At 46.1% G+C, this 27346-nt stretch overlaps 3 protein-coding genes across 4 annotated transcripts; all 3 read left to right on the plus strand.

Annotated features, from left to right (window-relative positions):
* Positions 1-435: 435 nt before the first annotated feature.
* Positions 436-930, plus strand: LOC123349289 (claw keratin-like). Its single transcript, XM_044987233.1, has one exon. It carries the CDS (start codon positions 436-438, stop codon positions 928-930), a length of 495 nt encoding a protein of 164 aa, XP_044843168.1.
* A 10384-nt stretch (positions 931-11314) lies between these two features.
* Positions 11315-11809, plus strand: LOC123349296 (claw keratin-like). Its single transcript, XM_044987245.1, has one exon. It carries the CDS (start codon positions 11315-11317, stop codon positions 11807-11809), a length of 495 nt encoding a protein of 164 aa, XP_044843180.1.
* A 7892-nt stretch (positions 11810-19701) lies between these two features.
* Positions 19702-22407, plus strand: LOC123366171 (claw keratin-like). 2 transcript variants are annotated; one of them, XM_045009365.1, is made up of 3 exons: positions 19702-20173; positions 21244-21625; positions 21734-22407. In XM_045009365.1, the coding sequence occupies exons 1-3, from the start codon at positions 20069-20071 to the stop codon at positions 21811-21813; spliced, it is 567 nt and encodes a 188-aa protein (XP_044865300.1). In that variant the 5' UTR covers positions 19702-20068; the 3' UTR covers positions 21814-22407. The 2 variants fall into 2 exon arrangements, with proteins under 2 accessions (XP_044865300.1, XP_044865291.1); XM_045009356.1 differs by having other exon boundaries at positions 21244-22407.
* Positions 22408-27346: the final 4939 nt, after the last annotated feature.

Here is a 27346-nt window from a genome sequence, read left to right on the forward strand (position 1 = left end):
ACTCTGACACTGGACTCAACTGGTGTCCATACAGAGGTTAAATCCTCAAAGGAAAGGATGTGATTACCATGATCCAGGCCATGTTCTCTTTGAGAAATGTCTAAAATGGACCCAGAATCCCAGGTGTCCATCATGGAAATAGTTACACTTATTCCAGTTGGTGTTTTACAGACAAAGTCATTGAGAGGGGCTGAAAGGGGCCAGTTGGGAGGGAAGTTTACTGCTAGCAGAGAAGAGGCATAGAAAGAGAAACTAGGAACAAATACATGACCACACACATAGAGACTAAGTCCAATCCTCCTCTCTGTCTTGGGCCCAATGCAGACCTCAGTACAATTGTAACCGAGCTTTGAAGCCTTTCTTGCATTGGCAATTGAACCTTCTTTTTATTCTAGTCCCTGTTGTGTGTTTCAGGTTTATCTCCACCCCAGAAAGATGACTTTCTCCAGCCTGTGCTATCCAGAATGTGGGGTGGCCCGACCCAGTCCAGTTACTGGCAGCGCCAACGAGCCGTGCGTTAGGCAGTGCCCTGACTCTGAAGTGGTGATCAGACCGTCACCGGTTGTTGTGACCATTCCAGGACCAATTCTCAGCAATTTCCCTCAGCAGAGCGAAGTAGCAGCCATAGGAGCACCTGTGGTCGGAGCCGGTTTTGGAGGCTCATTTGGTTTGGGAGGATTGTATGGCTATGGAGGCCATTACGGAGGATTGTATGGTTTAGGGAGATTAGGTGGTTACGGGGGCCATTACGGTTATGGGGGATTATTGGGCTACGGGGGACACTGCGGTTACCCAGGTCTTTACGGTTATAGGGGATTATTGGGCCATGGGGGATACTATGGTTACCCGGGCCTTTATGGTTATGGGGGATTATGTGGTTCCGGGGTATCTTGCCATAGGTACCTCAGTGGAAGCTTTGGGCCATGTTAAACCTACCAGGAATATTCGTGTAAGAAGGAAGAATCGGGATATGAACAGCAAGATACAGATTCACCCCTGACCTTTTGGGCATGGCTTTCAGAAGTGCTGTGCAAACAGGGCTCCAGCTGAACTCAGTGGAGCTGTGTGTGCTCAGCACCTTGGGCTGACAGCCATGCTGCATTTCTAATGTTACGCTTTATGAGTCTTTCTGCCAAGGCTTTCCCACCCGTGTGCTGATTCTCGCTTTCACATGTGGACTCAATCTGAATTACACACAGGTTGTTCCACCACAGCAAACAGAATATGAAATGTGCCCCACTGAGGCGTGTAGCCGGTGGTAGCGCTTTTTGAAATACTGGAAATACATTCTTTCTGCTTTGTAGTATTTCTTTCTGTAACTTTGTACTGCCAATTTCATTTGCATTAAAAGCTCTGCTGCATCATAATATCGGTCTTCTGATTCTCCTTGTTCCTCCCTGCTTGCTTAAAAATTGCGTTGGATGAAATTGCTTCTTGCAGAGCCGGAAGCACCGGACACTTCTCCAGTTGCAAATTTTGAAGCCCTAGAGTGATAGGACAATATGGCCCTTGGAGAGGCTGATAGCATTGTGCCAGCTGTGAGTACCAGGGTGGAGTTCCTCCTTGCATAACCTGTTTTAGCAAAGCGTCTTTTCCTGCAAAGACTTAAACACATTATCACTTTAAGAATATAAGTTTTCCTTTGATTTCAAGAAGACCAATCATCACATGGTTTGCGGTAAAAGTCAGCATGAATCTTTGCAGGACAGTGACCCAGGTCTTCCTAGGTTTTCCTAGGTTTTTGTAAGGAAAATAAAAGTGGCCACCAGATCACATAGTTAATGTCCTGCCCCAATTGGGGCCCTATTCGAGCACCTCCTCTTCACCTGAAGCCCCGCCCCCCTGGCCAAGCAAAAGCTAGACCCAGGTTGGGGAGCCCAGGCCCCTACATTTGCTGGGACTGAGGGTCCCCAGAGCAGCCCCTGGCTCCTGGGCCCCCGACACATGGCAGGTGGATGGTCCGCGGTTCCCCACAGCTGCCTGTGCAGCTCTTATCCTGAGGCAGATCCCGCTTGCAGTCTAGACTGAGGGCGGTGTCTCAGGGGTAAGAGGATGGGTAGGGGGCCGGGACAAAAAGTGGACCACAACCCATACTGGTTCCTGCCCCCCCAAGTTTCGTACCAGAGGTCTTCTCACATCGTAGGCCCTAGCCCCAGACGCCGCTTGAGTGTGGAGTGTGATAAGTTCTGTCCTGCTCCCAGCTTCTGCCTTTGGGGCAGGAAGTTTGTCTATAAACAGAGGCAGGGTGACTAAGAGAACAAAAGGTTTGTCATTAAATAAAATTAAGGCTCATTAGATGATTCTGAAGGCATTGCCAGGGAATCCAGTAAAAAGACAGGAAATGAAAGGTTGGAATAAATGGTCCATTTTCAGAATGGAGAGAAGTAAATAGTGGTGTCTCCTGCTGGCCTGTATAGGGACCAGCATTTTTCAACATATTCATAAATGATCTAGAAAAAAGGGTAGAGAGTGAGGTAGCATAATTTGTAGATGATACAAAGTTACTCAAGATACTGAAGTCCAAAGCTGACTGCAGAGGAGGCTCTCAAAACTGGGTGACTTGGCAACAAAATGGCAGATGAAATTCAATGTTAAATGCAAAGTAACGCACATGGCAAAATGTAATCCCAAGTATACATAGAAAATGATGGGGTCTAAATTAGCTGTTACCCATCAAGAAAGAGATCTTGGAGTCATTTGCACTACTCTGCATGCACTATGCTTCCAGAGTACTGCAAATTTATAGGAATCCTTCTCACTGTGTCAATATCATCCTGAACTGTGGAACGCTCATTCTCCAGCTTCAGAAGACTTACAAATTATCTCCAGTTATCAATGGGACAGACGCAACTGAGCAATGCAGCTGTCCTTAACGTGCATTAAGACCATGCCAGGGAACTACATGTAAAGAAGATGGCTGACAGTTTCATCCAGAAAGCTACAGTGTGACATAATGTGTTTAAACTGGGTTGTTAGTGAAGACAGTCTGTAGGTGATTGCCATGATTTTAATATACTGCAATTCATGATAATGTAATTATGTAGTTCATAACAATGTTATAATTATTAAAATAGTAAAGATACTAAATAGTAAAGATACGATAGACACATATTCAATAATTAGAATATGAACAAAGCGTATAAATATACTTTTTGCGTTAAGAGTCTGTGAGAGTCTTTCCAGGACAGCGCCCCAGATTTTCGTAAGGAAAAGAAAAGTGGCCACCAGATCACATACTTAATGCAATGTTAACTGTGTCGGATTCTTCCTAATAGTGGGAGGGCCACGAGGCCCCACCCCCTCCGTGGACCCACTCCTGCCCCTCCTCTTCCCCCAAAGCCCCGCCTCCTTGGCCATACCAAAGCTAGAGCCAGGCTGGGGAGCCCAGGCCCCTCTATCTGCTGGGGTGGAGGGACCCTGGAGCAGCCCCCGGCCCATGTCCCTGGCTCCTTGGCCCCCTACACATGGCTGGTGGATCATCCATGGTTCCCCACAGATGCCTGTGCAGCTCTTACCCTGAAGCGACTCCCACTTGCACTCCCACTCCCACTCCCACTTCCAGTCTAGACTGAGGGCGGAATCTCGTGGGTGTGAGGAGGGGCAGGGGGCCAGGCCGGGACAAAAAGTGGACCACAACCCATAGTGGTTCCTGCCTCCCCCCACCCTCTGTGTTTTGTACCAGAGGTCTTCTCATATCGCAGGCCCTAGCCCCAGACAGAGCTGGAGGGTGGCATGTGAGAAGTTCTGTGCTGCTCCCAGCTTCTGCCCTTGGGACAGGGAGTTTGTTTATAAATAGAGGCAGGATGATTAATATAACAAAAGGCTTGTCATTAAATTAAACTAAGGATCATTATATCAGAGGAGTAGCGGTGTTAGTCTGTATCCACAAAAACAACAAGGAGTCTGGTGGCACCTTAAAGACTAACAGATTTATTTGGGCATAAGGTTTCTTGGGTCAAAAGCTCACTGCTTCAGATGCATGGAGTGAAAATTACAGATTCAGGCATAAATATATATTGGCACATGAAGAGAAAGGAGTAACCTTACAAGAGGAGAACCAGTGCTGAAGCCCAATTTAGTCAGGGTGGATGTAGTTCACTCCCAATAATTGATGAGGAGGTGTCAATACCAAGAGAGGGAAAATTGCTTTTGTAGTGAGCCAGCCACTCCCAGTCCCTATTCAAGACCAGACTGATGGTGTTAAGTTTTCAAATGAATTGCAGCTCAGTAGTTTCTCTTTGAAGTCTGTTTTTGAAGTTTTGTTGTTGAAGAATGGTTACCTTTAAGTCTGTTATTGAGAGTCCATGAAGACTGAAGTGTTCTCCTACTGGCTTTTGTATGTTACCATTCCTGATGTCTGATTTGTGTCCCTTTATCCTTTTACATACAGGGACTACACTAGTTTCCTTGTTAGGATGTAACCTCTATGCAGGGCCGGCTCCAGGCACCATCTGATCAAGTAGGTGCTTGGGGCGGCAACTCGGGAGTGGGGCGGCACTTTCAGGGATTTGGCGGCAATTCCGCGGAGGGCCCCTCACTCCCGCTCGGAGCGAAGGACCTCCCGCTGAATTGCCGCAGATTGTGATTGCGGCTTTTTTATTTTTTTGGCTGCTTGGGGCGGCAAAGCCCCTGGAGCCGGCCCTGCCTCTATGTGAGCGGGGGATGGTACCACTATCGTGAGGAACATTCATGGCTTATACACTCCCACAGTGGAATTGGCTAGCCAAGAATCTGAGTCCTCAATCCCACTCCCTTTACCCAGAGGCTGCCTGATGTCGAGGGCTCCCCTTCCACTCTCCTGTGTGGCAGTGTCCTCCTAATCCCAACAAGGCTGGGCCCAGGATTCCTGGAGGACTCGACCTGCAGTCTTGTCATGGACACTTAGGACAGGGGTAGGGTGTCCTCACAGCTGGTGCTCTCTTCACACCGGATCCTTCGCTGACCCACTGATCATTGCATAGAGTTCAAAGCAAAAACAATTTATTAAACAGCAGCTAATAAATAAATAAGGAATAAAACAGACAAGTTAAAGGAACAAGTTACCCGACCCTGTGGGCTGAGGGACACCACACACAGCCGTCTCTGGAGTGTATGGGCAGTTCACAGTCTGTTCCTCACATGCGCCAGGCCTCCTGCCCAGTCCCTGGCTGTGCTGCAGGGACGCTGCGGGTTGGACACTTGCTCTGGCGGTTCCCACACCCCCTCAGGGTCTAGGTGGCAGGACCCTTCTTCCCAGCATCAGGCTGCTGCCAGGGTTCTGATCCCCCTCGGTCTGGCCTGCAAGATCTCTTGGCTGGTGGCATCTCCCTGTGCTGCACCCTCTGCCCAGGGTCTCCCCCACTCTCCCCAGCTGGTCACTGCACCCGGCTCCAGACGGCTCCAGCCCCAGCCCCAGCTCCACTCTGCCTCAGCATGGCTGCGGCTCTGCCTCCATCTCAGCTCTGGCTGCTGCTCTCGCCTTAGCTGGGCCTCCTGCTCAGGCAGCTCCAGCTCACAGGGAGGACGGGACCCTGCGTTCCTGACTCTCTCATTGGGCTGTCTGCCCTGTCAGTCAGGCTGACCTTCAGTGTTGCGCTCTCGCCATTGCCCCTGGGGATGGTCAGTCTCAAGATCCTGATTTCTCATTGGCCCTTCTCCTTTCTTTTGATATTTGTTGAGAGCCATGAAAAAAACCCACAGAACTTTAGTAAGGGGCCAACAGTCCCCTGACATCTACTGACAGACACACGAGTTCAGTCCAGTATCGCAAGACAATGCTTTGGTTTGTAAACCTCAGCGAGTCGCCAACACTTGCTGATGAATAAAGAAAAATGGGTTTTTAAATCAAAACAAAACACAAACCCTCAGCTCCTCCCCTGGTGTAAATCTGCTTTGATCCACTGGCTTCACTGCAGCTATAGTAAATTAAACCAGATGAGGATCTGCACCTAGATTCACTTTTGAACGTGAGAATGTAGCAATTCCCATGCTGGAAGAGACAAGTGGCCCATCGAATTCAGTATCCTGTCGCAATGAGTGTCACTCACCGGCTGCTTTAGAAGAAAGCAGAAGAACAATGAATTAGCCCTGGATGGAGGAAACTTAGGGAATTTCTTCCTAAACCCTAAATCAAAAATTAGGGGTGAGTTTTTTTGGAGATCACTGTCATAGGTTTATTCCCCACTTTGAACTTTAGCGTTCACAAGATGGGGACCTGCATGGATTCCTCTAAACTAAAATCCTAGTTTAGATCTGGTTCTTGCTGCCACCAGTCAAGTTTTAAGTGTCTGACACACTCCCTGTTCCCCCAAAACTCTCCCTGGGGAACACAGATTGAATCTCAACACAAAGGGAAACAACCCATTTCCCCCCTCCCCTCTCCTAGTGCTTAGGAGAGATACCTGGATTCAAATTCCTTGAATCAAACAAAGAGGGATTTCCTATCCCCCTTCCCTTCCCATAGTCCTTGGGAAAAATACCTTGATTCAAACTCCTTGAATCAAACAAAGAGGGATTCACTTTTTCCCCCTCCCCTTCCCCTGAAAATCCAAACAAGGGAAGAAATCAATCAAGTTCTAAAAAGAAAAGATTTTATTAAAAAGAAAGAAAGAAAGTACCCTATCTCTGTAATACCAGGATGGAAAAATACAGGGTCTAACTTATAAACCTGGAGAGGCTCTCCCCCCACCCTCCTTTCTCAGAATAATCAAAGTAACAGCAAACAGAAATAAAGATATTTCTTCAGCAAACACACAATTGCAAATGTAGAAATCAAATTATAAGACTAGTCCGCCTTTCTAATACTCACTAGACTGAATAGAAGAAAATACTTCAGGAAACTTGGAGAACTTGAAGAATATGTCTGGCCTCTCTTAGATCCAAAAAGAGAACGACAATCCAAACAAAGGACACAGACAAAACCTTCCCTCCACAGAGATTGAAATTATCTTGTCCCTTGATTGGTCCTCTGGTCAGGTGTTCATCAGGTTACTGAGCTTGTTAACCCTTTACAGGTAAAAGAGACCTTAACCCTTACTATCAGTTTATGACAATCACTAACGGATTTGATTGCCCAAGTTCCAACCAAAATCAACAGGCTGTAGTGTGCCAATTACTGTACATGTCTTGCTCTGAAAATCCAGGCCTTAACTTCTAAGCCATGAAGAAACCAATGCCTGCAACTCAATAAGAGAAAAAAATTGAAAAAACCCTAAATCCTTCCCATTGTTATGAATCACAGAGTGTCTGTGCAAGATTCGGTCCTAAATTAAAAGGTTCACTAGCACATTGTCTGAATACTTAGGGAGAGAGCGACTTGAACAGGACTTCTCAAGTTCACATTGGAGAACTAGATAAAGCTGTTTGAAGACCCCTGAGTCACGAGTGTTTTTAGACAGTTTTTTAGGCTGCTGGAGTTGTTGAGAGGCCCTTTGTTCCTGAAGGCCCAATTAGTTAAAAATCTAACTTTGAGTAACTCCTTAAACTGATGTGATTTTTCCCTCTCTCCTTTTTGAGGATCATTTTCTTCCTAACAGCAGGTGGTATGAGGGATACATTACACCCTTCATCTCCCTTTCCTCTGAAAATGTTATGGACCAGCTACATTCATGGGATCATTCTACTGACTTCATTTCTCTTGGGTGCTCATGGGTGGAGATGCAGTGCCTGATGTTTCCCATTGGTTTCACTATATGTTGGATCTGAGCACCAGGGGGTAGAGGAGCTGAATATGCAGAGAGAGAGACATTCACAACCAGGTTTCTCTAAACCAGGCTAGATAAAGTGCATTCCTTCAATTTGAAGTTGATGGAACTATTCCCTTATACACTGTTTCAGTATCTACCCTTAAACGCCAAAATATATATAAAAGGGAATTGCAAAGGTACATGGAACGAAAATCAAAGAGCCCCAATTTCAAAGGCTAGTAATCACAAATTTAACACTGGAGTGACACCTGAGACCTTGACATATATTTCTAAAGGAATCTAATCTTCAGTGTTGGAACATCTAATCCCAGGAAAAAGTGTTTATTACTTTAGTAATTCATCTCTTGGGCTGTATTACACTTGATGAGTGTTTGTGAAGTGCTTTGAAATGCTGAGATCAGAGGAAGCCTCAGACCATCCACTCTGAAAGTTACAATTATACCTGTTTGCCATGGAGGTAAAGGGAGGCACATTCAGGTGAAGGTCAGACAGGGAGCGACTGGCAGAATCAGAAATAAACCCCAGTAGTTGGGTCTGCTCATGCCAAACACTAACCTGTTCCCTGAACCCTACTGGGTATTTACCATTCACGGCCTCCAGATACATCAGTAACCTGAGAGTAACTCTTAGAGAGGCTCATTGTGGAATTTTTAAATTTTGTTTTGATGATTTTGAGGGGAACTTTTGGGTGAAACATATTCTCATCTAAGTGTGAACAACGATCAACCATTGAGAGTCTTGCAATGCGCCTTTACTCCCTTTATTTGTAGTTGTTGTCTCAGTAGTGGGTATTTACCTTTGAGAAAAATTAAATTCTCTTGTACCAAAATTAGCCAGTTTTTTATTGTTGACGCTTAGATCCAAGGATGCAACCTTTTTATAACCAGATATGTTACTAACCTTGTCTTGTAACACAAAGTAACAGGGATCAACCTAGAGCTCAGCCTGTGCTAGGAGGAGTCAGAAGTATTGGGTTGTATTTATGTTTCTGCAACTGACCCCTGTGTGTGACCTTCACCTCAAGTTGCTTCTTTTTCTAGGCCTATCAACCACAGAGAGTAAGGGTGTTAAGACTGGACTTTCTTCAGCGTGCTTTGAACTCAACATTTCAAAGTACCTCACAAACAATTGCTGGTGTTTCACACGTACAAAGGGTTGTATTCTCTGAATATTAATAAATTGTTGTTGGGGTTAGATGCCTCTGCATTGAGTCATACAGTCACTTTAAACAAAATGGAGGACAAGGCGTCTCGTGTCATATCCTTAATCAGGTCATGATTTAAGGCCACACAACTTGGGGCTGTTTCATATTCATTCAAATGTAGTTTTGAATTTGGTATTTTTTAAAAACCATGTGGAGTAGAATAGCCCAGTCCAATTGCTATAAACTTCAATGAGCCGTTCATTGGGTAGTGCCCTGACTCTGAAGCGGTGATCAGAACCTCACCCTTTCTTGTGACCCTCCCAGGAGCAATTCTCCACAATTTCCCTCAGCAGAGCCAAGTGGGACCATAGGAACACAAGTGGTGAGAGCAGGTTTTGGGTTCTCATTTGCTTTTTGGAGCTGCATCGTTTTACAAGACCTCAGTTCCATGGCTGCTCATGGATGGAGGGATGGTTTCTGGTAGAGTAGAGGTTCCAAGACTTAACTCAAAACCTTTCTGAAAAAGAGCACTGCTTCCTTTCCCTCTCCGCCACCCCTGCCCTCTTGGCCCACGAGCAAATTTGCTCTAGGTAGCCCTTTGAGACGGCATTGGTGACTCACGTGGAGGTCCAATGTTAGGCCAGTTTTATTCACAATAGGGTAAGATTCACCTGTGGGCAGATGGCCACCACAAAGGTCGAGGCTCCACTTAACTCCCTGCTGAGACCCAGTTTGAAAGTTTCAATCTGAACTAAAGTTTTTCATAGGCATCGTACTGTCCCCCTGCTGAAACGTGAATTTCAGGATTGAAGGCCTGACAGGAAACATACTGGAGACAATGGAATGATTCCCATTGATTTGAAAGGGAATTGGATTTGTCCTGCTAGGAATGGAGGTGGTCAGAATGGAGAAAAATGGCTCCCTGCATCCTAGCATGTTTAGAATGAACTGCCCAATGCCCCTAATCATGACCAACATGAATTGAAAGGACTATACTGTATTCCTTCATGACATCCACTCATGCTACTGATCCTGCTCAGGATCACGTTGACATTCATTCTCATTGCAACGCCTATAAAGTCAGTGGAATGAAACGAGAAATGCAGTTGACCTGTACAATTTTAAGATGAAAGACAGCTGAAGAGTGCAACATGGATGTCACACCCTCTGAGGCTGAGATTAGCCCAATAATCATCAACGCTGGGGAAAACAGCTCCATACAAAGGAGGATTTAACAAGGCAATCAAGTTTGTTTGGTAACTAATTAGGACCTCCTCCACAAAGAGCATCGCAGATCCTCCAGGCAGTCCTAGGAACTGTATAAAATCACTCACCACTCAGAGCTCTTCTAAGCACTTCTCCAGACTTCATCTCCTCAGTGAACAGGGTAAGTCCAATTTGAGTCTCTCTCTTTCTAACCCCAGTGATATTACTGTTGGGCATCTTTCATTTAAGATGGAATCTTGCATGTACTTGCTGTGATTTTTATCAGGGATCAGGGTGTTCTTCCATAATTATCTGGGGTAGTTATTTAGTTGCAAACACTGGTGGATTCATGATCTGAAGCTAAAGGAGGGACGTGAAGAGCAAAATGTACAATTGGGAAACATATTTCCTATTAACTGGAAAAAGAATGAGGGCACTTAAATCTTTTCAGTAACTTTAGAAAGCCCCTTAGCCATTTTTCACTTAGCTGGATTAGGAAATGTTTTTCCAGGTTAGTCCAGAAAGGGCCCATATGCTGGTTTTCTACTTTACTATGAAGTAGCTGTTACTTCTCACTATTGGAGACACAAGAATGGATGAATCTGAGAAGTTGTGTGCTCCAGTTGAGCATTTCCTATGTTCTTCTGAGCAGAAATACCCATTGAAGGTGCTTCTCCACAGATGGTATTATTTCGTGTCGTTTTCTGGAAGTCAGTGGACCTGGGCTCATTTTACCCCAGCTGAGGAGTTTGTCTTTAGTGATTTGTTAGGAGAAAAGCAAAGTTTCTGTTTCTTCATCAGCAAGTATTGGTGACTCCCCAGGTTTGGAAACTCAAAGAGCCACACTCTGACACTGGACTCAACTGGTGTCCATGCAGACGTTAAATCCTCAAAGGAAAGGATGTGATTACCATGATCCAGGCCATGTTCTCTTTGAGAAATGTCTAAAATGGACCCAGAATCCCAGGTGTCCATCATGGAAATAGTTACACTTATTCCAGTTGGTGTTTTACAGACAAAGTCATTGAGAGGGGCTGAAAGGGGCCAGTTGGGAGGGAAGTTTACTGCTAGCAGAGAAGAGGCATAGAAAGAGAAACTAGGAACAAATACATGACCACACACATAGAGACTAAGTCCAATCCTCCTCTCTGTCTTGGGCCCAGTGCAGACCTCAGTACAATTGTAACCGAGCTTTGAAGCCTTTCTTGCATTGGCAATTGAACCTTCTTTTTATTCTAGTCCCTGTTGTGTGTTTCAGGTTTATCTCCACCCCAGAAAGATGACTTTCTCCAGCCTGTGCTATCCAGAATGTGGGGTGGCCCGACCCAGTCCAGTTACTGGCAGCGCCAACGAGCCGTGCGTTAGGCAGTGCCCTGACTCTGAAGTGGTGATCAGACCGTCACCGGTTGTTGTGACCATTCCAGGACCAATTCTCAGCAATTTCCCTCAGCAGAGCGAAGTAGCAGCCATAGGAGCACCTGTGGTCGGAGCCGGTTTTGGAGGCTCATTTGGTTTGGGAGGATTGTACGGCTATGGAGGCCATTACGGAGGATTGTATGGTTTAGGGAGATTAGGTGGTTACGGGGGCCATTACGGTTATGGGGGATTATTGGGCTATGGGGGACACTGCGGTTACCCAGGTCTTTACGGTTACAGGGGATTATTGGGCCATGGGGGATACTGTGGTTACCCAGGCCTTTATGGTTATGGGGGATTATGTGGTTCCGGGGTATCTTGCCATAGGTACCTCAGTGGAAGCTTTGGGCCATGTTAAACCTGCCAGGAATATTCGTGGAAGAAGGAAGAATCAGGAAATGAACAGCAAGATATAGATTCACCCCTGACCTTTTGGGCATGGCTTTCAGAAGTGCTGTGCAAACAGGGCTCCAGCTGAACTCAGTGGAGCTGTGTGTGCTCAGCACCTTGGGCTGACAGCCATGCTGCATTTCTAATGTTACGCTTTATGACTCTTTCTGCCAAGGCTTTCCCACCCGTGTGCTGATTCTCGCTTTCACATGTGGACTCAATCTGAATTACACACAGGTTGTTCCACCACAGCAAACAGAATATGAAATGTGCCCCACTGAGGCGTGTAGCCGGTGGTAGCGCTTTTTGAAATACTGGAAATACATTCTTTCTGCTTTGTAGTATTTCTTTCTGTAACTTTGTACTGCCAATTTCATTTGCATTAAAAGCGCTGCTGCATCATAATATCGGTCTTCTGATTCTCCTTGTTCCTCCCTGCTTGCTTAAAAATTGCGTTGGACGAAATTGCTTCTTGCAGAGCCGGAAGCACCGGACACTTCTCCAGTTGCAAATTTTGAAGTTCTGGAGTGATAGGACAATATGGCCCTTGGAGAGGCTGATAGCATTCTGCCAGCTGTGAGTACCAGGGTGGAGTTCCTCCTTGCATAACCTGTTTTAGCAAAGCGTCTTTTCCTGCAAAGACTTAAACACATTATCACTTTAAGAATATAAGTTTTCCTTTGATTTCAAGAAGACCAATCATCACATGGTTTGCGGTAAAAGTCAGCGTGAATCTTTGCAGGACAGTGACCCAGGTCTTCCTAGGTTTTCCTAGGTTTTTGTAAGGAAAATAAAAGTGGCCACCAGATCACATAGTTAATGTCCTGCCCCATTTGGGGCTCTATACGAGCACCTCCTCTTCACCTGAGGCCCCGCCCCCCTGGCCAAGCAAAAGCTAGACCCAGGTTGGGGAGCCCAGGCCCCTACATTTGCTGGGACTGAGGGTCCCCAGAGCAGCCCCTGGCTCCTGGGCCCCCGACACATGGCAGGTGGATGGTCCGCGGTTCCCCACAGCTGCCTGTGCAGCTCTTATCCTGAGGCAGATCCCGCTTGCAGTCTAGACTGAGGGCGGTGTCTCAGGGGTAAGAGGATGGGTAGGGGGCCGGGACAAAAAGTGGACCACAACCCATTCTGGTTCCTGCCCCCCCAAGTTTCGTACCAGAGGTCTTCTCACATCGTAGGCCCTAGCCCCAGACGCCGCTTGAGTGTGGAGTGTGATAAGTTCTGTCCTGCTCCCAGCTTCTGCCTTTGGGGCAGGAAGTTTGTCTATACACAGAGGCAGGGTGACTAAGAGAACAAAAGGTTTGTCATTAAATTCAATGAAGGATCATTAGATGATCCTGAAGGCATTGCCAGGGAATCAAGTAGAAAGACAGGAAACCAAAGGTTGGAATAAATGGTCCATTTTCAGAATGGAAAGAAGTAAATAGTGGTGTCTCCTGGGGGTATGTATAGGGACCAGCATTTTTCAACATACTCATAAATGATCTAGAAAAAAGGGTAAACACTGAGGTGGCATAATTTGCAGATGATACAAAATTACTCAAGATGGTTACATCCAAAGCTGACTGCAGAGGATGCTTACAAAATTGGGTGACTTGGCAACAAAATGGCAGATGAAATTCAATGTTAAATGCAAAGTAACGCACATGGCAAAATGTAATCCCAAGTATACATAGAAAATGATGGGGTCTAAATTAGCTGTTACCCATCAAGAAAGAGATCTTGGAGTCATTTGCAGTACTCTGGATGCACTATGCTTCCAGAGTACTGCAAATTTATAGGAATCCTTCTCACTGTGTCAATATCATCCTGAACTGCAGAATGCTCATTCTCCAGCTTCAGAAGACTTACAAATTATCTCCAGTTATCAATGGGAGAGACGCAACTGAGCAATGCAGCTGTCCTTAACGTGCATTAAGACTATACCAGGGAACTACATGTAAAGAAGATGGCTGACAGTTTCATCCAGAAAGCTACAGTGTGACATAATGTGTTTAAACTGGGATGTTAGTGAAGACAGTCTGTAGGTGATTGCAATGATTTTAATATACTGCAATTCATGATAATGTAATTATGTAGTTCATAACAATGTCATCATTATTAAAATAGTAAAGATACCAATGATAGACACCTATTCAATAATCAGAATATGAACGAAGTGTACAAATATACTTTTCGCGTTAAGAGTCTGCGAGCGTCTTTGCAGGACAGCGCCCCAGGTTTTCTTAAGGAAAAGAAAAGTGGCCACCAGATCACATACTTAACGCAATGTTAACTGTGACGGATTCTTCCTAATAGTGGAAGGGCCACGAGGCCCCACCCCCTCCGTGGGCCCACTCCTGCCCCTCCCCTTCCCCCCAAGGCCCCACCCCCTTGGCCAAACCAAAGCTAGGGCTAGGCCGGGGAGCCTAGGCCCCTCCATCTGCCGGGGCTCATTAAAGTTTTGTGTGTGTGCACAAGGTTCCATTATTTTAATAGCAGATTTTTTTTGTGGGATTAGATGCCCCCAAATTATGGATTAGGATTCAAGGATTCTAACAACAATTTTTTTGGTGGCCATTGACAAACCCTTCTCTCTGTTTCTACCTCCCAGAGCTGCTCACTGAGAGCCTGTCCTGGGGAGGGTATACTGGGAACTCACTGGCTGACTGCAGAGTCCAAGGCTCCCTGTTACCCATCCAGACGGGAGCAGGGGAGCGGCCTGGGGACCAAATGACACAGCCGGCTGCACTGACAAGAGCTCCGTCATGTGCTGCGCATGTAGGCCCCACATATCTCCAGAGGTGCTGCCTGGAGCCCCCAAGGAGGCTGTGTGGTCCAGGACCCCCACTCCTTCTGGCAATGCCACTGCAAACACCAAAGAGGCGCATCTCACGGCCTTTGGTAACAACTACTCAGCAGCAACAGGTGGGCGCTGCCAGAAGGGGCTGCTGCTTTGCACCCCCACAATCCCCTCCCATGCTTTGGAGGCTGACGTAGCTGCAAAAAAATCCACTGGTGGCCTCATTAGAGAAACGCTGGATTAAATGAACCTTACAGATCCATGTTAAGGTTTCTGATGTCATGCCAATAGTCAATGGATGATTCCCAGGCTCCGAATTTGAAGCAGATACTGAGCCACTGGATGTCAGTAGAGTTCCCGTGACTTCAATGATGTTCTGTGCCTTACAACTGAGGGAAGGCATTTAATGCTGGTTGGGTTAGAAGAAATCCTGGTGGGGGTGTATTTTCCACTTTAAAAATTATTCTAATTCTAGCTGAAAAGCTTTGTGTGAGAGACGGGTCTCATCCGACAACTCTCTGATCATTGAAGAAGGAATCCTTAACTGTCAGTGTTGTGCTTCTTCCTTTGCTTTATTAGCTGAAGTCTCTCACAAGACCCAGTTCTCTTGGCTGCTCATGGGTGGAAATGCAGTACCTGATGTTTCCCATTGGTTTCACTGTATGTTGGATCTGAGCACCAGGGGGTAGAGGTGCCGAGTATGCACAGAGTGAGACATTCACAACAAGGTTTCTCTAAGCCAGGCTAGATAAAGTGTGTTCCTTCAATTTGAAGTTGATGGAACTGTTCCTTTTTACACTTGTTCGGTATCTACCCCTAAACGTCAAAATATATCTAAAAGGGAATTGCAAAGGTACATGGAAGGAAAATCAAAGAGCCCCAATTTCAAAGGCTGGGAATCACAAACTTAGCACTGGAATGACACCTGAGACCTTGGCATACATTTTTAAAGTGAATCTAATCTTCAGTGTTGGAAGATCTAATCCCAGGAAAAAGTTATTACTACTTTAGTAAGTCATCTCTTTGGCTGTATTACACTTGATGAGTGTTTATGAAGTCCTTTGAAATGCTTAGATTGGAGGAAGCCTCAGATAATCCACCCTGAAAGTTACAATTATACCTGTTTGCCATGGAGGTAAAGGGAGGCACATTCAGGTGAAGGTCAGACAGGGAGCGACTGGCAGAGTCAGAAATAAACCCCAGTAGTTGGGTCTGCTCATGCCAAACACTAACCTGTCCCCTGAACCCTACTGGATACTTACCATTCATGGCTTCCAGGTACGTCACTAACCTGAGAGTAACTCATAGAGAGGCTCATTGTGGAATTTTTTAAATTTTGTTTTGATGATTTTGAGGGGAACTTTTGGGTGAAATATCTTCTCATCTAAGTGTGAACAACGATCAACCATTGAGAGTCTTGCAATGCACCTTAACTCCCTTTATTTGTAGTTATTGTCTCTGTAGTGAATTGGCGTGGCTCCCCTCCAGCTCACAGGAGGGAGAGCCCAGCCAGAGGCCAGAGTGGGTGGAGCTACGGAGCTCTGAGCCCGCCCCTCAAAGGGTCAGGCGGCGACCCGGAACTATAAAAGCCGGCCCTCAGAGCTCAGTCAGGCCCCAGCAGCCGGAGAGAGCAGACGTCCCCCAGGGAGCTGGAGACTGAGAGACTCCGGTGACCAAGGGCAGCTGCTCAGACTGGCTTGAGCTCCCCTGCACCCGCTACCTGGAGGAGCTGCTGGAGCTCCCCCGTGCCCGCTACCTGGAGGAGCTGCCGGAGCTTCCCCGTGCCTGCTGCTACCCGGAGGAGCCGCCGGAGCTTCCCCACGCCTGCTGCTACCCGGAGGAGCCGCCAAAGCTACCCTGGGCCGACTATCCCGAGGAATTCCCGGACCTACCACCCAGCCCCGGCCGCGATGAGCCGATGCTCGTGGACCCTCCAGAGGCCGACGTCAGGATGCAGGTAGGTCCTGAGGGGGGAGTACGGAAGCAGCCCTGGGGCAGCCGACCCCAGTCAGGCTGCGGCGTTACAGGAGCCTATGTCAATGTGTTGCGGCCAGGATCCCCACTGACTGAACAGTGGAGTGACAGCCGCTGTTAGGGCCCCGGGCTGGGATGCAGTGGAGTGGGAGGGCCTGTGTCCCCCCTGCCACCCCACTCCGGGGTGGCAGACTCCCCTTCTCCCGGGCCTGAGGAGGCCGATAACTGTTACTGTTGCTCAGCCCTGACCAAAAGCCTGAGCCTACTGACTCAGTGTTTGCTTCCCCGCCCTGACTTAGGGCTGGGCCTTAAAACTGTTACTGTTGCTCAGCCCTGACCCAAGGCCCGAGCTTACTGACTCAGTGTTTGCTGCCCCGCCCTGACCTAGGGCTGGGCCTTAAACTGTTACTGTTGCTCAGCCCTGAACAAAGGCCTGAGCTTTCCTGACTCAGTGTTTGCTGCCCGCCCCGACCTAGGACCAGGCCCATAGCGGGTGTTACGGCTCAGCCCTGCCGAAGGACCTGAGCTCCTTATCCCACCGGGCAGGCAATTGCCGCAAGGACTGCCGGGCTATTTTTCCGGACCAACCAGTGTGGAGTGAGCCAGCGTGGCTCCCCTCCTCACACGGAGTGGGTCGAGCCCCGGCTCCACACGCGTACAGTCTCAGTGGTGGGTATTTACCTCAGTCTCAGTGGTGGGTATTTACCCTTGAGAAAAATTAAATTCTCTTGTACCAAAATTTGTCCCAGCTTGAATCGTATATTGAGATTTTTATTTCTACACTGCACATGAACAACCTTGAAATGTACACACTTGTAATTCCTTTGGACCTATATAGTCCTCAAGTCTAAAGAAGGCAACATTACAGAGCTAACCTCTCCTGTGCGTCATTTCAAAAACCTGGAAGAATTCATTACCATTGTGTGTTTCCAAGGAGAAAAAAAGTAGTGCACAGAGTGCACTTGGTGACTTCATTGCCTTGGGTGCTAGGAGTTAAAGCAAATTTTTAAAGCTTGAATTCCAGCTTTATATTTACAAGGCTACCGCACTCTTGGAAAATTGACAGACTTGTAATTCTTTTGGAGCAGTATTAACCTCAGCTATAAGGAAGTCGTAGTTAAAGTGGATCACAACATTAGCTAGTGTTTTATTGTTGATGTTTAGATCCAAGGACGCAAACATTTTGTAACCAGACATGTTACTAACCTTGTCTTGTAACACAGTATTACAGGGATCAACCTAGAGCTCAGCCTGTGGAAAGAGGAGTCAGAAGTATTGGGTTGTATTTCTGTTTCAATTGTTGTCGGGGTTAGACGCCTCTGTACTGAGTCATACAATCACTTTAAACAAAATGGAGGTCAAGGTCTCTTGCGTCATTCCCTTAATCAGATCGTGATTTAGAGCCACACAATTTGGGGTTATTTTATTTTCATTCAAATGTAGTTTTGAATTTAGTATTTTTTTAAATCTGTGAGGGGTAGGAGGGCAGTGCCCTGACTCTGAAGAGGTGATCAGACTCTCACCAGTTCTTTTGACCCTCTCAGGACCAATTCTCTGTAATTTCCCTCAGAAGAGCCAAGTGGGACCAGAGGAGCCCCTGTGGTCAGAGCTGGTTTTGGGGGCTCATTCAATTTTGGAGGGATTTTTTTATTGGAAAATGAAGGTGCTCTCTTGAGGTAAATTAGTATGGTTGCTTCACCTTCAAAGAGGCGGAGGACCTTAAAATCAAAGCAAGACACTTCTGCCCTCTTCCATGGATGTGAAACCCATTCTTGGGCATATTTTTTTATATGTTAAACAACATTCTGATTCTGGGGGAATGTTTTCTGCAACATGCCTGTCGTCAGACGCTACCAATGTGGTGCTCTACTCTAGTTCAACGATGATAATAGTCGGCTGCGTGTGCTGCCCCGGCTCTGCACAGATCACTGGCACAGCAGACACCGAGAGAATCCCCAATGACCACAGACTCCGCTAAGGTACGAAGGCACCCGGCTAGGTTATTGTCAAACAAAGTACAATAATAGTTTCCCGCAGACTCTACAGGACATACTACGAATTTGTGCCCCTTGAGAATGGACTGGATCAGTCAGTGACTCCCCCCTAGGCCAGACAAAGACACTGCCCCAGGGATGCATTCTTACACACAGGTACAACCAAGTTACACATCACTCCTGACGTATTAAGGTGCAACCCCCTCCCACATGGTAAGGTGCCACCTCTCACCTTGTACATGTTGGTTCAAACAAAACAACTCTAGCCATCATATAACCCTTTTGACCCTGTCTTTAGGATCGGTCAGCTTGTTCCTTGTTATCTGTATGGAATGTGCAAGTATGCAAATGTTCTGATATCTGGTGTCCAGTACCTTTAGGTATGTCTCTTTTTGCAGCCTCAGCCCTTTTCTTGCCAGCTTCTGTGAGCAGGGCCTGCCTCTGGCTCACAGCTTCACTTTGCTTTATGTTACCCAAGTCTTGACCATTATTTTAGTTTAGGCCTCAGGCCTCATATCGGGCCTCTGATAAGGGTTCATGTTTCAGGGCCTCATCTTACTACAATGCCCTTTGGCTGATCAGACTTTATGTCGAATCTCATCCCACAGCCATCTCCTCCTTCACCAAGATGTGTCATTTTCCTCTCTCCTGGGTTTCTTGCTGGGCTCACTCAGCTGCATTGTCTTACAAGACCTCAGTTCCTTGGCTGTTCAAGGATGGAGAGATGGTTTCTGGTAGTGCAGAGGTTCCAAGACTTAACTCAAAATCTTTCTGTAAAAGAGCACTGCTTCCTTTCCCTCTCTGCCATCCCTCCCCTTGACCCATGAGCAAATCTGCTCTAGGTAGCCCTTTGAGACAGAATTGGTGACCCAAGTGACGGTCCAATGTTTTACTCATTATAGGGTAAGATTCACCCCTGGGCAGAGGACCATCACAAAGGCCCATGCTCCACTTAAGTCCCTGCTAAGACCCAGTTTGAAAGTTTAAGATGGGACTAACATTGTTCATAGACACTGTACTGTCCCCGTGCCAAAGGGTGAATTTCAGACTTAAAGGCCTGACAGGAAACATACTGGAGGAAATTGAATGATTCCCATTGATTTCAAAAGGGATTGGATTTGACCTGTTGGGAATGGAGGTGGTGAGAATGGATAAAAATGGTTCCCTGCTTCCTAGCATGTTTAGAATGAACTGCCCCATGCCCCGAATCACTACTAGCATGAATTGAAAGGACCAAACTGGATTCCTTTCATGACACCCACTTTTGTTATTGATGCTGCTCAGAATCACCTTTCTCATTGCAGCACCAATAAAGTCAGTGGAATGACACAAGAAATGCAGTTGGCCTTAACAATTTTAAGATGAAAGACAACTGAAGAGTGCAACATGCATGTCACGCCCTCTGAGGTTGCGATTAGCCAAATAATCACCAACGCTGAAAAAACAATGTAACTAATTAGGACCTCCTCCCAAAATGGCATTGCAGATCCTCCAGGAAGTCTTACCAACTGTATATAAGTGGTCACAACTCAGAGCTCTTCTAAACACTTCTCCGGATTTCATCTCCTCGGTGAACTGGGTAAGTCCAATTCAACTCAATCTCTTTCTAACCCCAGAGATATCACAGTAGGGCCTCTTTTCATTTATGGTGGAATCTTGCATGTACTCACTGTGATTTTTATCAGTGATCAGGGTGTTCTTCCATAAGTATCTTGTGTCATTATTCAGTTGCAGGAGATGGTGGAATCATGATCTGAAGCTAAAAGTGGGACTTTAAGAGCAAATTGTGCAATTGGGAAACATATTTCCTAATAACTGGAAAAAGAATTAGGGCATTTAAATCTTTTCAGTAACTTTAGAAAGTACTGTAGCCATATTTCACTTAGCGGGATTCGGAAGAAATTTTCTCAGGTTAGTCCAGAAAGGGCCCATTTTGTGTTCTTCTACTTTACTCTGAAGCAGCTGTAGGTCCTTACTATTGGAGACACGAGACTGTATTAAACTGACAAGTGGTGTGACCCAGTCTAGGAATTCCTATGTTCTTCTCAGGAGAAATACCCATTGAAGGTGCCTCTCCTCAAATGATGTAATTTAGTATCACTCCATGGAAGTCAGTGGACCTGAACCCATTTTACCCCACCTGAGGAGTTTGTCGGTTGTGGTTTGTTTGGAGAAAAGAAAAGTTTCTGTTTCTTGTGTCAGCAAGTAATGGTGACTCCCACGGTTTGGAAAACCAAAGAGTCACACTGTGATACCAAACTGAACTGATTTGCATGCAGAGGTTAAATCCTCAAAGGAAAGGATGTGATTACCGTGATTCCAGCCGCATTCTCTTTGAGAAATGTTTAAAATGGACCCAGAATCCCATGTGTCCAGCATAGAAATAATTACACTTTTTCCAGTCGCTGTTTTTCAGACAAAGTCATAGCGAGGGGTTCAAAGGGGCCAGTTGGGAGGGAAGTTTACTGCGATTGGAGAAGAGGCATAGAAAGAGAAAATAGGAACAAATACATGGACACACATGTAGAGACGAAGTCCAATCCTCCTCTATCTCTTGGGTCCCATGTAGACCTCACTACAATTGTAACTGAGCTTTGAAGCCTTTCTTCCACCAACACTCTTTACTGTAGTCTCTGTTGTGTATTTCAGGTTTACCTCCATCCCAGAAAGATGACTTTCTCCAGCCTGTGCTATCCAGAATGTGGGGTGGCCCGACCCAGTCCAGTCACTGGGAGCTTCAACGAGCCGTGCGTTAGGCAGTGCCCTGACTCCGAAGTGGTGATCAGACCCTCACCGGTTGTCGTGACCCTCCCTGGACCAATTCTCAGCAATTTCCCTCAGCAGAGCAAAGTGGCAGCTGTTGGAGCACCTGTGGTCGGAGCTGGTTTTGGAGGCTCATTCGGTTTGGGGGGATTGTATGGCTATGGAGGCCATTATGGAGGATTGTATGGTTTAGGGAGATTAGGTGGATACGGGGGCCTTTATGGTTATGGGGGATTATTGGGAGATGGAGGATACTGCGGTTACCCGGGTCTTTATGGTTATAGGGGATTATTGGGCCATGGAGGATACTGCGGTTACCCGGGTCTTTATGGTTATGGGGGATTATTGGGCTATGGGGGACATTGCGGTTACCCAGGCATTTATGGTTACGGGGGATTATGGGGATATGGGGGATATGGCCGTAGGTATCTTGGTGGATATTGTGGGCCATGCTAAACCCAGCAGGAATATCCGTGGAAGAAGGAAGAACCAGGAAATGAACAGCAAGATATAGATTCATGGCTGATCTTTTGGGCATGGCTTTCAGAAGTGCTGGGCAAACAGGGCTCCAGCTGACCTCAGTGGGAGCTTTGTGTGCTCAGCACCTTGGGCTGATAGCCATGCTTCCTTTCTAATGTTACGCTTTGTGACTCTTTCTGCTAATGCTTTCCCACCCGTGTGCTGATTCTCTTTTTCACATATAGACTCATTCTGAATCACACGCAGGCTGTTTACACTGACCCTGCAGTGTGAAGGAAACAGGGGTCTTAAGATAGTCATTTACGTTTATTATCACTTAAGTCCCTTTAGAAGGGGAAAAGGAGAATTAGGATCTATATGTTCTATCCTTTCCATCAGTATGTACCTTTAGTGCCTCACTTTGATGTTAGCTGTGGGCAGATGTCTAATGGAGAAGCTGCGTAGTCCTCTGCTTTTATTTTGTTTTGGGTCATTTTCAACCGACTGGGGTAAACAAAGAAATTACAATGGTTACAAAGGGGACTTGTTTGTCAACCTCTGCAGCTGCAACAAAGCAACCAGAACATCTTGTCTGAAATGTGACCCACTGAGGCGTGTGATCGGTTGCAACTGTTCTTGAAACACTGGAAATATCTTCTTTCTGCTCTGTAGTATTTCTTCTTGTAACTGTGTACTGCCTATTTCATTTGCATTAAAAACTCTGCTGCATCATAATATCGGTCTTCTGGTTCTCCTTGTTCCTCCCTGCTTGCTTAAAAATCGTGTTGGACAAAATTCCTCCTTGTGGAGCCGGCAGCATCGGGCACTTCTCCAGTTGTAATTTTGGGAGCCCTTGGTAGATAGAGTCTTTTCCTGCAAAGACTTAGAGACAGATTTTCTGTTAATGTACATTTTCCCTTTAGTTTCAAGAAGATCAATCATGCCGTTTGCATTAAGAGTCTTTGGAGTTTCTGCAGGACAGCGACCCAGGTTTTCAAAAGGAAAAGAGTTGTGGCCACCAGATCACATACTTCATGCAATGTTAAGTGTAGGCCAAGGGAGATGGATTCTTCCTAATAGTGGGTGGACCACGAGGCCCCATCCCTTCCATGGGCCCACTCCTGCCCCTCCTCTTCCCCCAAGGCCCTGCCCCCCCGGCCAAACCGAAGCTGGAGCCAGGACGGGGAACCTGGCCCTCCCATCTGCCGAAGTTGGGAGTTTGAGAGCAGACCCCAGCCTGTATCCCTGGCTCCCGCACCTGCAACCCATGGCACATGGAGGGGCCAAGTTTCCCCACAGCTGCCTGCGTGGTTCTTACTCTGACCCTGCTCCTGCTTCTGGCCAAGACTGAGGGTGGATTCTCATGGGCCCACATAAAAAGTGGACCTGACCCATAGTGGTTACTGGCCCCCCTTCCCGTCCCCTCCCAACCATATTTTGTACCAGGAGTCTGATCACATCGCTGGCCCTAGCCCTAGACAGAGATTGAGTGTGGACTGTGATAAGTTCTGTCCTGCTCTCAGCTTCTGCCACTGGGGCAGGGAGTTTCTTTATAAACAGAGGCAGGGTGCTTAAGATAATAAAAGGTTTGCCCTTAAATTAAATAAAGGATCATTAGATGATTCTGAAAGCACTGCCAGGCAATCCAGTGAAAAGACAGGAAACCAAAGGTTGGAATAAATGGTCCATTTTAGCAATGGAGAGAAGTAAAAAGTGCTGTACTCCGTGGGGCTTTACAAGGAGAAACACATTCATAAATGATCTAGAAAAAAGGGTAACTAGTGAGGTGGCATAATTTTCAGATGATACAAAATTACTCAAGATAGTTAAATCCAAAGCTGACTGCCGAGAACTCTCACAAAACTGGGTGACTTGGTAACGAAATGGCAGATGACATTCAATGTTAAATGCAAAGTAATGCACATGGCAAAATATAATCCCAACTGTACCCACAAAATGATGGGGTCTAAAATTATCTGTTACTCATCAAAAAAGAGATCTTGGAGTCATTTGCAGTGCTTCCAGAGTAGTGCAAATTTATAGAAATCATTCTCACCGTGCCTGTATCATCCTGAAGTGCGGAACGCTCATTCACCAGCTTTAGAAGACTTACAAATTATCTCCAGTCACCAATGGGACAGATGCAGAGTAAGTAGCTGTCCTTAACGTGCATCAAGATCATACCCGGGAACTAGATGTAAATAAGATTGCTGACAGTTTCATCCTTTAAACTACAGTGAGACGGAATGTCTTTACATTGAGATGTTAGTGAAGAAAGCTTGTAGGTGATTGCAATGATTTTAATATACTGCAATTCATTAGAATGTAATTATGTAGTTCATAACAATGTAATCATTATTAAAATAGTAAAGATTCCAGTGATAGACACATATTCAATAATTAGAATATGAAAGAAATGTATAAATATGCTTAAAAATAGCCTACTCCCAAAATTGCCCCCCGCTCCTGTTCAAAAGAACCCACTGGCAAAAAGAAAAGTTAGTGCCTATATTTGACACCACCTTTGCATCAACTTTGCAATGCTGGAGATGAGTTGACAAAATCTAGGGCAATGGGGCAGAAATAGTTCAGCTTTATACTGAGATTTTGGATTTCATTGCACCAATAAAGCTCAGTTAAATTAATCTTCTCATTCTTTGCCCTCGTGTGTGTATCTCCTAGTCAGCAGCAATGTCCACTTCTTGGTCAAATGACATGACCAAAAGTTGATTTCGCAAGCATGTTGCCAACACACTTGACTGAGTCCATTCTTCCCATATAGACAAATTACACTATTCCAATGTCATCTGCAGGAGTCAGGTATCTCATGTGTGATATGAAGATTGTGTGATATGAGATTCATGCCCAGAGCATTCATTCCATACAAGAATCGCTTGGTTTTAGAGGTAACTGTAACTCACTGCAGTCCATATTACCAGTCTTGTATAAAATCCCCTGGATGTACCGTGATTGGATATTGCAGGAACTGCAGATACAAAGATTACATTTCCCACTTCATTTTTTTTCAACGTTTTTGTCGCTCTCAGTTCCCAGAAGATGAACATTTTCCTGTAATGTAATTTTTGATTTGACAACACAAAAGTAAAAATGTATCCAGACCATCCTGCCTCCTTAAGGACATGATACAATATTCAGGTGGGGACAGAAGATTTAGCCCTCTGGCTATGGGTTTGTGTAAACGCAAGACAGCTCTAGGCTTCAATATCAGACCATGCCCATGGACCCCTCCTTGGAATGGAAGAACATTGCTACAGACGATCAGGCCCCTCTCCCACAGCGGTCAGTAGCAGATGCTTCACAGGGAGATGCAAGAAACCCAGCAGAACACAGTTGTTCTGGGATCACCTGCCCATAGAGGAACTTTTCCTCTGTCCCCTCTCAATCACATCTGTCTCCAGTATCGGATGATACCCTGAAGCACAAGAGTATATACCCTTGCCAAACTTGAAGAAATGCAGTAAGTCCATCTCAGCATAGGCGCCGACTTCTACTCATGCTGGTGGGTGCTCGACCCCCCACTGCCCCGCTGCTACTCCACCCCTGCTGCGCTCCCACCAAGCTCTGCCCTGCTCCTATTCCAATCCCTTCCCCAAAGTCCCCACCCAAACTCCACCTCCTCCCTGTGCCATTCCGATTCCTTCCTCAAATCCCGGCCCCGCCTCTTCCCCGCCTCCTCACCTGATTGCGCCACGTTTCCATTCCTTCCCCCTTACTCCCAGAGCTTGCTACGCCGCCAAACAGCTGTTTGGTGACAGCAAGCACTGGGAGGTAGGCAGAGGAGTGGGGACACCGCGCACTCAGGGGAGGAGGCGGAGGTGAGAGGGGGCGGGGAGGAGAGCTTGGCTGCCGGTGGGTGCTGAGCACCCACTAATTTTTCCGCATGAGTGCTCCAGTCTGGAACCAACCACAGAGTCGGTGCCTAAGCATCTGTCTCCATTTGCTCCAGAGTTCTGCAAGCACCATTCTGTGTGTGTGTGACATGTGTCAACTCCTCCTTTCCCTTTGAGATACACCAGGAGCAATAACGAATTTAAAGCTGCAGCATTAAAGACCTAAACTGCAGAGGAATAAACTTCTTGCCATTAAGCAATGAGCCTTTCACTGCCAGATCACAAGCTTCATTGAGAACAAATGCCCGAATATCGCCATGGTTCCTCTCTAAGTATCTATTTAGTTCTTTTTTCTTTTCTTTTCTTTTCTTTTCTTTTCTTTTGAAGGCCTGGGAACTCTGATCCATTGAATTCCAGTGAGAGCATCTCATGGAAGACTGAAGACATAACAGAACGGGGGATGGACTAAATCAACAACTATTCCAATCATCTTGCTTGTGGAAGCAGCTACGCCAACCTCTTTCCAAAGAAGCCATTGATTTTAGGTGCCTGATAAGAGAGGCTACAGGCTCATTTTTGAAAAGTACTGAGGATTCAAAACTCCCATTGAAGCAAACTGGAGCTGTTCATGCTCAACATTTTTTGATAATAGGCACAAGATTTCCTGACTTGTGTATCACATTGTGGGTATCCAAACCTGGAGGACACTTTTGGCCAAGAGATGTGGAAGTCCTTGGTGATATAAAGAGATAATGAATGGAAGAGAAATTAAACCAGAAGACCAGGAGTGTGAGGTAGAATAAAGTGGAGTCAAAAACATTACAAAAAAAATAATAAGAAAAGAAAAGAAAGGAGAGTAGCAAGACTACATTTTCATGGTTTCATGAAGGGACATAACCAATCCCCAGCTCCAAAGTGCTGTATTTCTCACACAGTTCTCTTACTTTTTTATTGCAGATGTAGAGTTTGACAATCAAGTCTGTCTGCAACCATTTTAAATTACTTGTTTCACTCTGGTCAGTTTCAACTAAAACAAAACACAGTAAAAGCAGAAGTTCAACTAGCTTCTCCGTTATACAGCTGCTGTTAGAAAGTTAAAAGGCAGAAAGAAACGGTTCATATCCATGGATAGGAGATCACCTAGCTGAATTCTCATTGACACTAAATCCTTTTGACAGTGCTCTGGCATGGGAAAGAGTCACTCAAGTCAGGGTAGATGTAGGTAACATCCACCTTATGGCCCCTGTTTCATTTGCTCTTTAGAGTGCGATGTAATACCCATTGCGTAGTTGAGAATCAGGCCCACTGGGGTGATAATAGAGGAAACCCACAACCAGGAAGGCATTAGACAAAACCGATCAAGGGTAACATGGGAAACATGGGAATGTTTGCAGAGGGGCTGATGAAATGCAGCTCTCTCGTTATTTCACACAGAGTTCGGTGGACTCTACACTTCTCAAAGCCAGGCCTATGAGCTCAGACGTGAATCTGTAACTTGCTGCTCATTTCCTACTTCTTCCTCTTCCCATGGATATGCCTGCTGGGTGTAACATGGTCTACTGTTTCCATTTAGGTCCCGATGACCCATCACAATCCCCCCTAACCTTGATTTCCCCAGCAATCATATGGGCCCCTGTGACCATGGAGCCTGTCCTAAATGTATTGGCCTCCATAACTGT

This window comes from Mauremys mutica, chromosome 1, assembly GCF_020497125.1.
Source record: "Mauremys mutica isolate MM-2020 ecotype Southern chromosome 1, ASM2049712v1, whole genome shotgun sequence".
NCBI classification, from domain to species: domain Eukaryota; kingdom Metazoa; phylum Chordata; order Testudines; family Geoemydidae; genus Mauremys; species Mauremys mutica.

Bases quoted from the DNA above. Each gene is read 5' to 3' on its own strand.
- LOC123366171 (XM_045009356.1), top strand. From the start codon at position 20,069: ATGGCATTGCAGATCCTCCAGGAAGTCTTACCAACTGTATATAAGTGG. The intron at 20,174-21,243 runs GTAAGTCCAATT...TGTGTATTTCAG, and splicing joins TCATCTCCTCGGTGAACTGG to GTTTACCTCCATCCCAGAAA.
- LOC123349289 (XM_044987233.1), top strand. From the start codon at position 436: ATGACTTTCTCCAGCCTGTGCTATCCAGAATGTGGGGTGGCCCGACCC.
- LOC123349296 (XM_044987245.1), top strand. From the start codon at position 11,315: ATGACTTTCTCCAGCCTGTGCTATCCAGAATGTGGGGTGGCCCGACCC.